The sequence below is a fragment of the Mastigoproctus giganteus genome, chromosome 13 (assembly GCF_048544385.1).
Source record: "Mastigoproctus giganteus isolate SK-2022 chromosome 13, ASM4854438v1, whole genome shotgun sequence".
Classification (NCBI taxonomy): domain Eukaryota; kingdom Metazoa; phylum Arthropoda; class Arachnida; order Uropygi; family Thelyphonidae; genus Mastigoproctus; species Mastigoproctus giganteus.
The window spans coordinates 157,614,001-157,626,261 of record NC_143587.1 but is presented as its reverse complement, the minus strand read 5'-3'; the positions used below and the strand labels follow the sequence as shown (position 1 = coordinate 157,626,261).

The following is a 12,261-nucleotide window of genomic DNA, read 5'->3' as shown; positions in this document are numbered from 1 at the left end:
GCTGATCACTTGCAATGGTACTGCGTTCTCCAGCTAGTAACATCACTACTACACCTGCTAGCCTAATGACTAGCAGGTGTAGATTAATTAGTTATATCCTTAACAAGTGATTAGGACCTTTGAGCTACTTATTTTTAACAATTAAAATGTACTATTCCTCTGCACTACGATATTCATGCCAAAACACCGATACAATAGTGGTATGAATAATGAGTCATAACTTACAAAATCACTAGCCAAATTTTAAAAATAAGCTAATGAATATGACTGAGACTATTTAATGTTTGTGTAAAACATTAAATAGTCTCACAATTTAATATTTTAATTAATCTATAAGACAGTAAAAATTTCCAAAAACTTATCCCTTTGCAGGAGCTTAAAAATTCTGCATCTGGCATTTATAATCTTGTTGATGTCCAACGTAGATTTCTAAAGCAGAATCTGGAGTTATTAATTTCAAACCTGAAATCAGCAATTCCCAATTTTTTATAAGAGAGAGATTATATCTGCCTCTAGCAGACATATCATGGTCCAATTTCCCTTATCCTTTTCATAAAATATATTTCTGTTTTCCTGCCAGTAATATGACAATATCATTTTTATTATTATTATTATCATCATTAGCCATATGATGCAAGGAAGCCTGAGGCTTTTGCTGCACCAGCCAAAAAAAAAATTTGTGAGTTACCCTGAGAGAGAAAGAGTCAGAAGGAGAAGGGAATCACCAAGAAAGAGAAGAATGATGATATCCCGCTCAGGACCCTGGGTGTGCCAAGGTGGGAAGGAGCAGCAGTGTGTAGCACACGCTTCTTGATTAGACCAGTGTTTGAGCCTGTCACCGCCAAGCCCATACTCACCAGATGTGAGCCCCTGGGGTTAATAGCTACTTCCTGTGGGATCAGTACATTTTGCCTTGGAGGATTTCATTGTGTGAAGTAAGAACAGTCTCCATCATTATGATGTTTGGCTGAGTGCCTGATGGTTCCCTCTTTTGAATTTCTTTGAGGGCATCAACATGTTGGCCATAGCCCCTTTATGAATATAAGATTATTACACTAAGTAACAAGCTCAGTTTATTCACATCTGTGTACATAAAGAGGCTATACCCAACATGTAGATGACTTTATAATTATAGCTTTTGTAGCTTGAGGCTTTTGTCCTTAGCTTAATTATGTCTACTTCACCTATTTCACCATCTTGCTTCTCGCATACTGTGGGTGTATCTTGTAACTGGTAGTTCAGGTCTTCATAATGCCTGCCTGCTTACTGATGAGATTCTAGTCAGCGTCAAAACCCAGGTCTGGGTAGCGAAATAACAGATCAAAATGATTGTTCTTAAAATTCATCTAGAGGATGATATGGACACAAGCAGACCAGTCTTCCCAAAGAAAGAAAAAACAGAAATAAACAGGTGTAAACAAAACACTTCACATAAATTTTAAATAAAAAGCAGTATACTTCTCTATTGGAGCAGTGATTTCTATTTAGAGTAGTGCAATACAGTGCTGGGTAAACCTATGGTAAAGTGCCTCCACAATATGAGATTGATGCATTAAGTAGCCAACCCAGTTTGCTCACAGTTACTTATATAAAGAACATGTCCAATGATTTTTAGCATGAGGCTTTTGCTCTGAACTTAATGATAATGTTTGATATAATTTTGCTTAAACATGTAGTCTCACTGTTTTGTTATCTGTTAAGAATAAATAGTGTTTGCCAGCTTCAGCAATTGGAGCAGTTTTGCTTGTGCTGAGCTATTTACATATAACAATGAAAAAAAAGGATAAGAACCTTTTCATTGTGAACTGTAAAATGTTGAGTTTATCTGGATGCCTAAGCCTGTAAGTATTAAGTAATTTGAACATGACTGAAATGTAACATAATGTGCATACTTGCTTTCTGCTTGTTTTTTTAATTTTACTACCCAAAAAAACTTTTTTTTTTCTTCATACCTCTGGAACAAAAGTTGATTATTCTGAAAAATTAATGTCCTGATTATGAAAATATCAATCTTTTACTTCTGTCACGTCCATTGCAGATACGTCCTGGTGGAAGCGCTCCTTGTTTACCACTGATATCTGCTAAGTTTTCAGGAAAGAAATCCAGATGGGAATGAAGGAAATGCATTTTCAGTGACATTCGGCACCCCATGGTCTTGTACCATTTCAGTGTTTGTCACTAGTTGCTCATAGTTCTTTTCTTTTCTCTTTCCGAGGAATCCGTGTACCACAGCCTTGAAAGAACTCCATGTAGCCAGTTCAACATCATTCAGATTTCTTTGAAATTCTTCATCTTTTAGGAGCTTTCTTATTTGAGGACCTATGAAAATTCCTTCCTTCAGCTTTGCATGAGATAAATTTGGAAACATTTTCAATAAATATGCAAATCCTCTGCTTTCTTTATCCAGTGCCATAGTGAAATTCTTAATCAGTCCAAGCTTGATGTGTAATGGGGAAAGAAAAACCTTTTGTGGATCAACCAATGGAACATACTTTAAATTGCTTTGGCTGGGAATATATTCATGTCTCTTGTCCCAATGTTGCACAATATAGTGTTTGGCTGTTGCACGACTATCCCACAAACACAGGAAACAACAGTATTTAATGAAACCACTTTGCAACCCAACAAGCAGTCCAATCACTTTAGCGCCTCCATAGCCAGGTGGGAAGGAGCAGCAGTGCGTTGCACATGCTTCTTGATTAGACCAGGGTTTGAGCCTGTCACCACCAAATACGGAAGATGCGGAAAGGTCAGGGAATGACTACTGCATATCCTGGAGCAATATGGCCTTAGTTGCTAATGCTCCTAAAAACCAAATAACAAAAACCAATCACTTTGAGATCACCACATATATTCCAACCATAGTCATTGTAACGTATAGCAGCAAGAATCTGGGACATACTATCATAAGTTTCTTTCAGGCCAACAGCATGAACAAGAGGAATTGATGGTAAAGTATTTCCATTATGAAGCAATACTGCTTTCAAACTTAGCTTTGATGCATCAATGAACAAATGCCATTCACAGGTATTGTGATCAATGCTCAGTTCATGCATTAGCATTAGTAGAGGCATATGATGCAAGAAAGCAAGCTTATGCAGCATCAGCCAAAAAAAAAAAAAAAAAAACCCTTCCACTTCACCCCTCCATTCTGAGGGGTGAAGTGGAAGGGTTTTATACCTGTCCAGCTGAGCCTTAAATTTATGTAGGCTATCAACTTCCACAACAAGGTATGGAAGTCTGTTCCACCAACCAACTGCCCGCTGGCTAAAGGCAAATTTCCGCATATCTATCCTACATCTGTCTTTCCTCAATTTCAATTTATGCCCTCTCGGGCGATTATTCTGAGCAAGAGGCAGAATCCCATCAGCATTGAGCACGCTCAAACCATTCAAGGCTTTATATACCTCTTTCAGATCACCTCGCTGGTGCCTAGTCTCCAGACACTGTAATTTGCAAAGCTTAAGCCTTTCTTCGTAAGAGCAACCCTTCGTTCCGTTCACTAACTTTGTTGACCTTCTCTGTACTCGTTCCAGCAGCTCTACATCCTTCTTGAAATGAGGCCTCCAGACCTGTATACAGTACTCAAGGTGTGGCCTGACCATTGCCTTATACAAGGGAATAATCACCTCCTTATCCCTGCTAGAAAAATTCCTGTATATCATTGATAAGACACCATGAGCTACTCTTGCAGCCCATCTGCACTGCTCTGAGAACCTCATATCTGCCTGCACAATTACCCACAGGTCCTTTTCATTTTCTACCACTGTCAGTGTTGGTACGCTGCTCTGGGGTTGCTGTTTCCCATATGTAGTACTTTACATTTGTCAATGTTAAACTTCATTTGCCACCTCTCAGCCCATCTGCTCAACCTTTCAAGATGCTGTTGCAGCAGCATAGAGTCAGTAGTATCCTTATCAAACCTGCCAACCTTTGTATCATCTGCAAACTTGGACATTAACTTGATATACCATCATCAATTTTATTTATAAATACAGAAAATAATAATGGACCCAACACTGAACCATGAGGGATTCCACTAATAACATTAGTCCACGATGAGCAGTGTCCATTGATTACCACTCTCTGCCTTCTCCCCCTCAACCCCCCTTTATACATAGCAGCAATTTGCCTCCAGTGCCACATTGCTCCAATTTGTGCAGCAGTCTTCCATGTGCAACAGTATCAAAAGCTTTTCTAAGATCCAAGTATATAATATCAAAGTTATTCCCTGCATCCAGTTCTTTTGTGACTGCATCATAGTATCCAATCAAATTGGTCAGGCAAGACTTCCCCTTAACAAAACCATGCTGTGTCCGAGCTATAACTGAAGTCTTGTCTAGATGATCCTGCGGTGCTTCTTTAACCAGTGCTTCCATTAATTTTCTTGGAACAGAAGTTAAACTCACAGGTCTATAATTTCTTGTGTCAGCCTTTGATCCTCCTTTGTGAATTGGGGTCACATTTGCACATCTCCAGTCTATGGGTACCTCCCCTGAGTCCAAGGAAGCTCTCATAATTATGGCTAAAGGTTTGCTTACTTCCTTTGCTGCCTCCTTTAATATAACTGGATAGATCCCATCCACCCCAGGTGCCTTTCTTGTGTTTATCATCAACAATTTCTCGTCCACTTTACTCTCAGTTATTACAAGATTATCTAGCTTACTGCCAGAGTTGAATACACCTCTGGCATTCCCCTCGCTGAATAACTCCTCATGTATGAATGGCGATGCAAAATATTGATTTACTTTGTTAGCTACCTGAGCAAGATCATCAACAGTTGAACCATCAATATCAGGTGGACCAATCTGATTCATCCCCTTCCTTCTAGAGTTTACATAAGTAAAGAACTCTTTGCTGTTTTTCTTTGCATCCTTTGCCAAAGATTTCTCGTAATCTGCCTTCGCCTGCCTAACCTCCTTTGCAACTTGCTTACAGATCAACTTATATCTATCATAGGGCTTCTGTGTCACTTGTTAATTTATATGTATCCCATGCATTTTTCTTCTCTGCCATATGTCTCATTAGTTCATGTGACATCCATTTAGGCCTAAACCTTGAACAATATTTTTTAGTTGGTATGTAAAGCCTAGTAGCTTCCAAGATAAGTTCTTTGAATGCTTCCCATTTTGAATTTGCTGTTGGTAACATCATCAGTTGGTCCCACTGATGCATAAGTGCACTGGTGCATAAGACCAACGACGTTTTTGCAGACACACATATTGTTTTCCATTGCAAAATATCTTGAAAATTTGTTTCGCTTATGGTATATTGTAATGTTTGTACCTTTGGCAAATAAGTTCCACTGTTGTAGTCTGGATCTGAATAATTCAGCCTTCTCTTTGGGTAAGCTCAAGTCTCTGATAAAGTTGCTTAGTTCTTCTTGTTCAGTGTAGTGTGGGGCCTTTTCTTTTTCTGGCTCGTAGTCCAAATCATGTGATGTACATGGTTCTGTGACATCTAGTAAAATGATTTCTTCTGTACTTTCATCACTACTTCCAATACTCCAAGATTTTGGTGGCACGGGTACTGGCAGTTCTTTACCATATGGCACTGGCCTAATTGCTGATGGGATATTTGGATATTTGATGCAGTGCTTGCTCTTTTTGAAAATACCTTTTATTTTTGTAATGCAGAATTAGTTGTCGAAATGATTCTTGGGCTCGTGCCATACCATAGGGATGCCAAAAAGTAATGCTATCAGCTTGCCATATAACCACAGCCTTAAGTTCATTGTACAAGTAATACAACAGATATGTGGAGCCCAATTTTTTTCTTGGTCACTGATCTTGTAGCTGAAGTACAATGAATATGCAACTTTTGTGACATTGTATATTTTCTTCCTCTGAGTTTTTGGGATTAAGTGTCCACAAACATAGCAGAAATTGTCTGGGTGGTTGACGTAAGTTCTGTGCTTTGTCTTCTCCATTTTAACCCTGCATTAACCTAAAAACAGTAAAAGCAATTGGTAAATTTGAACAGAAGGTGATTCTTGTAGCATAGTTTATCATACACTATATATTGAACAGTTGAATGGTGTAACAAAATTAATAAAAATATTGACAAAATCGAAATATACAATATTGCAAGAACAGTAATGATGTGCTTGCTTAACTTTTAGCCCAATAAACAAAACCAACCAAAAGTTAAGTTTAAAAATTGTATTTCGAACAGTAATGATATCTTTGTACAGAATCCAGTTATCTATCTATATCTTAAAACTGAAACGTGATAGGAAATTTTTATGATTGATTTTAAATTCTATACATAAAAGTTGACCAGAAACAACCAATGATTTGCTGGAGGTAAAAATCATGTTGGGTAGTGTTATTAGATCTATTCTAATGATTAAATTAATAATTATGTGTTCTGTATATATAACAAAAATAAGTTTTATAAATTACTTTTTGTTTTTCAGCATCCTCTTCATATTTGCTTCTTTCTACCAAAGTGGTATTTATTGTTCTTAGTCAGCCAAGCAGTTATCATATCCAGGTAGCAGTGAAAAGAAGAGATAATCTTAAACAACAGGCAGAAGCACTTAAACTTGTGAGTGCATATGCTTCTGACTATTATTTTTTAAAATTTCATTTTATTAATGAACAAATTTTAGAAAATTTTAAGAATGTAGAGTATATTGAAATGATACATCAACATAGGTTTTGGAGCACTTTTGTCACCACCATTTAAATTATTTTTAAAAAATAAATATATCTTAAAGGATTGTACTGGAGTATGCCACCAATGTAATAGTATAAAATAAAACTGCAAATATAGGCATGGAATAGGATTTTATGTGTAGCACTGACTTAGTGATTCTAGGTACAAGAGTGTCACACTCATGTACCTAGAATGCCACTGCACTTCTCTGAGAATACTAGTGGGCAATTTAAGAGAATCAGTAATTTAATGAGTAGAAACTGTATACTGTACTAGAGAAAAAATTCTAGGGTAGTATATAAATGCAGCTAATATGGAGTTAGTCCTCTTCCTTTAGTGGCACTTGAGATTCCATAGGGTCACATTGAAATCTTAGAATTGTGAGGACCGAGAATGATGTTGCATATCAGAGTGGCCTTTCAACCACTGCTGTGCACAGTGGCAGTGTTACCTTGGAACATTCCATTGTCATCTAGATACATTGTCAACAGTAAGAATAATTTAGCCCTTGACAGTACTTGGGTACACCCAAGTGTCAATAGAGCCCTCAAGAGTCATAGAGAATCACTAATATACCATGAAAACATTGCCTATACAAGACCACCACCTCTAAGAAGCCTGGATAGAAGGCAGGATGCATTTTAAATATATTGCTTCATGTGGCTTCCTCTACAATCGCATGTATCTGTCAATAACAAATAATATGAAAATATTTGTTGGACCTTATTACACATTTTCACTACTACATTAGCTCTGAGTGCCAAGCTAATGATTTCTTCTAAGAAATGCTTAGAAATCACTATAGTGATTTCTAAGCATTTCTTAGAAGGTAGTTGATTGCATGCAGGCATGGCCCTAGGGTTTTTGGTGCCCCCACCTCAAAGGCAGAAATATATTCAGTGCCTTTGAGAAAAATATAATTAAATATTATTATAATAAAAATTTTGAATTTTTCACAGTGGCCCTGATTGCATGGAATATTGGTCTTATAATTTCCACAGTTATTTAATTTTGCTCTTCTAAAGTAAAGAAGTTGGCTTACCTAAAGAAAAGGAAAGACACTTTTCTTCTTGTATACATGACTAGCTTATTAACTCACTAACAACTAGCCTCCCATTATTGCTTTGATGTCATTGATCTGGAGACTTAAAAATATCTACCTTTAGTGGAATTCCCACAAAGGTTACTCCATCTTGAATCCTCTGAAGAGAATAAAAAAGAAGGAATGGCTCATACCACCCATCTTTTTAATACTTCTCTCCTCCACAGACCAACCATAGATTAAGCTCTTCCAAGCTTTTGACACAGAAATGTTCAGAAAATGCAACTTGTGTTCTGGTGACATAAGATCTGGAGATTTAATGATTTTTTTTTTTTTTTTTATGAAAACCCCAAACACGAGAGGTATTAGAACCTATAGTACTTAGTACAGTGCTTGGGTTGGAGGTTGAAAGGACGAAAGAAGATATTTGTTGACATTAGACTTGAACTTCTGTAGACTCTACACAGGAAGGTTATTCCAGAAAACGGCAGTTTAATGAATAAACAAGGAAGATGAAAAGTTGGTTCTGTGAGTTTGAAGTTGGACAGTAAATGGATGTTGGCGGCATGTGCTTGGACTGTTTTGAAAGAGAGAGAGCGGGAATTATAGAAGCCAATTCGGAAGAACAGTGCCCATGTAACTATCTGTAGAAAAGGCATGCAGCAGAAACAGTATGTCTATGAGACAGCGAGTGGAGAGTCTCTGTTAGAGAGGAGTCATTAATTAACTTAACTGCCCTCTTCTGAATGGAAGAGGGCAGTTAAGTTAATTAATGACTTCAGATCAAGAAGCCTGAGAGAGGTTTTGGGGTCAACACCCCAGATGTAGGAACAATATGCCATGGTAGGGCAGATTTGCGATTTGTACAGAGTGAACAGCTGTTTGAAAGAAAAGTAATGCCGAGAGCAAAAGAGAAAACCAAGTTTTTTAGATGCATTTAGATGTAATGTGCTTGTGCCAAGAGAGATTAGAAGTCAGGGTAATCCTCAAAAGAGATATATCACTTTGCCTAGAAATCGGAGTGTCATCAAAGATAAGCATAGGAGCAGAAGAATCCTTTTTGTGAGATGTAAGATAAGACTGAGTTTTAGAAGGATTGAAATCAACTAAGTTGTCTTTGCCCCACTGGAGAATTGCCTGGAGGTCATCATTTAAGGAATTGGTAGCGGATATTCGAGAAGTTGAAGCTGATTGAGCAGGGCAAGGTTTCTCAAAATGGAAAGTGGAATGCAATGTGCTATCATCGGCAAAACTATGGGTAGGATTTCCAGTCAATGGAAAAAGATCATTAATATACAAGAGGAAAATAGTGGGGAAAGAACTGAACCTTGGGGGACACTGGCATTAGTGGAGAAGTTAGAAGACAGAGAGCCATCTACCATCACTCTCAGTGAGCGATCAGAGAGAAAACTGGATAACCAATTACTAAAAACAGTTGGCAAACCATAAGATGGAAGCTTGTTTAGAAGACCCTTATGCCAAACATGATCGAAAGCCTTTGAGATGTCAAGAGCAACTGCTTGTGTTTCACCGAACTTTTCCATTGAATTAGTCCATAAATGAACAAATTGAATCCATTGAATTTGTCCATAACATAAGTCAGAATATTACCAGTTGATCGAGACTGAAGGAATCCATACTGGCGATCATTGATCAGATGGAAGGTTTCTAGGTCAATCCAATTGAACAACTGTGGGATTTTTTGAAATGGAAAATGAGGCATGTGGGCACGCAACCATCATCTGCTCTGACACTGTGGAAAACCTTGCAGTCAGATCATTATGGACATCTTCAGACATCTAGTGGATTCAATGGCTAGATGAATAGCAGCTTTTATCCATGTGAATGGTGGCCTTACACAATATTAAGTAGGTGGTCATAATTCAGTGATCACTGAGTGTATATGGCAATTATGGCGCCTCCGTAGCCAGGTGGTAAGGAGCAGCAGTGCGTAGCACATGCTTCTTGATTAGACCGGGGTTCGAGCCCGTCACCACCAAATATGGAGGATGCGGAAAGGTCAGGGAATGACCACTGCATATCCCGGAGCAATATGGCCTTAGTTGCTAATGCTCCTAAAAACCAAATAACAAACAAACAAACAACATATGGCAATTATAAGACTGTGCTAGGAATTCTGTGTTTGAATATGGAGATCACACCTAAAAAAAGATGCTGAGCTTCTGGAAAGGGTCCAAATATGGCATCTCCCCAGTTAAATCAGCCAAAGGGCATCCATATAAGGAAATGCTTCCAATGTGTGGGCTACAGAGCTTGGAAACTAGGTTCATTAGAGGAAGACTTGATTGGTGTGGCTCTGAAAGGCAAAAGCCAAATGAATTTGGTTGAAATTTTCACTGTTATAAACGATTCCAGAAATAGAGACCATAATTTAAATTACAAAAGCGGTTTAGTATTAGAATTAGCATTAGTAGAGGCATATGATGCAAGCTTATAAAGCATCAGCCAGAAAAAAAAAATCTTCCCATTTCATCCACCCATTTGCTTCAAACATTTGTCCATTTCTTCCCTTGAATTTATTTAAGTTATCAACACCCACAACGACCGATGGAAGTATGTTCCAACAATCAACCACCTGCTGGCTAAAGGCAAATTTCTACAAACGTCATTCCTTAATTTGAATTTATGCCCCCTCAGGTATGTAATCTGAACAAGAGGAAGAATCCCATCCGCAGTGAGCTTGCTCAAACCATTCAAGGCCTTGTACACCTCAGTCAGATCATCTCACAGCTAGTTTTCACTAGCTGCAGTTTTCAGAACTTGAGCTTTATTTGCTAAGAGAAACACTTTGTTCCTCTCACCAACCCTGTTGCCCTTCTCTCCAGCAGTTCTACATCCTTCCTAAAATGAGGCATCTAGACCTGTATGCAGAACTCAAAGTGTGGTCTCACCATTACTTATACAAGGGAATAATCACCTCCTTATTCCTACTAGCAAAATTCCTGTATGTCATTGACAAGACCCTATGAGCTGCTCTGACAGCCTGTCTACACTGCTGAGAAAACTTCATTTCTGACTGCACAATTACCCCCAGGTCTTTTTCATACTCCACAACCCTGAGTATAGTATTGCACAGGTGGTATATCACCCTGGGATTACTGCTACCCATATACAGTACTTTGCATTTGTCAATGTTAAACTTCAATTTCCACTTCTCAGCCCATCTGCCCAACTCTTCTAGATCCTGTTGCAGTAGCATACTGTCAATATTGTCATGGACAACCTTGCCAACCTTTGTATCATCTGCAAACTTCGACATTAAGCCCAACATACTTTCTTCAATATCATTGATAAATATAGAAAACAACAATAGGTCTACCAAAAGTCACCATGACTAATGCACACATTAGTCCATGAAGAGCCCATTGATTACCACTCTCTGTCTTCTCGCACTCAAACATCTTTTTTTTCCATTGTAGCAACTTGCTCTTAATGCCATGATGCTTCAATTTGTATAGTAATCTTTTATGTGCAACAGTATCAAAAGCTTTCTTGAAATTCAAGGATAAGATATCAAAATTATTTTTTGCATCTGTTTCCTTTGTGGCCACATCGTAGTATCTAATCAAATTGGTCAAGCAAGACTTCCCCTTAACAAACCTATGCTGTGTCTGAAATATAACTGCAGTCTTCTCTAGATGATCCTGCAGTGCTTCTTTAACCAGTGACTTATTTTCCCTGGAACAGAAGTTAAACTAACAGATCTGTAATTACTTGTGTCACCCTTCGATCCTCCTTTGGGAATTGAGGATATATTTGCACATCTTCAGACTATTAAGACCCCCCCCCCCGAATCCAAGGATGCTCTCATAATTATGGATAAGGGTTTGCTTGCTTCCTTTGCTGCCAACTTTAATATAACTGGATATATTCCATCCACTCCAGGTGCCTTTTTTATGTTTAACTTCAACAATTTCTTCTCCACTTTACTCTCAGTTATTACAAAATAATTTACTCCCTCTTAGAGTTTGATAAACTTCTGGCCTCCATATCCCTACAGAATTCCTAACGTGTGAATCTAGATTCAGAATACTCATTCAGTTTGTCAGCTACATGACTAGGTTCATCAACAGTTAATACATAGACATTAAGTCGCCCAATGTGATTCATCCCATTCTACTGTTAATATAAGTATAGAAGTCCTCGATGTTTTCCTTTGCACTCATGGGAGACTTCTCATAATCCGCCTTAGCTTGCCTAACCTCTTTTTCGATTTGATTACAAACTAATTTATATCTACCATAGGCATCTGTGTCACCTGTTAATATATATGTATCCTGTTCCCTTTTATTCTCTGCCACATGTCTCAGTAGTTCATCTGACATCTGTTTAGATCCAAGCATTGAACAGTGTTTCTTCATTGGAATGAAAAACTTAGTAGCTTCTTTGATTACTTCCTTGAATACTTCCCATTTGCAGTTTTCTGTTGGTGACATCATCATTTGGTCCCACTGCACAGTATTTAAAAACTGCTCGAGTCCTTATAGTCACCCTTACGAAAGCAAAAGTCTTTCCCTTTACCCTTGACAGTAGTTTTT

At 38.0% G+C, this 12,261-nt stretch overlaps 1 protein-coding gene across 2 annotated transcripts in view; it reads left to right on the top strand.

The window, feature by feature from the left end:
* The window catches only part of LOC150076548 (beta-1,3-glucosyltransferase), a 377,468-nt gene that overhangs the window by 120,274 nt on the left and 244,933 nt on the right, over positions 1-12,261 (top strand). For both annotated transcript variants that reach the window (XM_090387063.1, XM_090387062.1), the window contains exon 3: positions 6,419-6,549. In XM_090387063.1, coding sequence (XP_090243189.1) covers positions 6,419-6,549 — 131 coding nt within the window. The remainder of the gene's footprint in view (positions 1-6,418; positions 6,550-12,261) is intronic.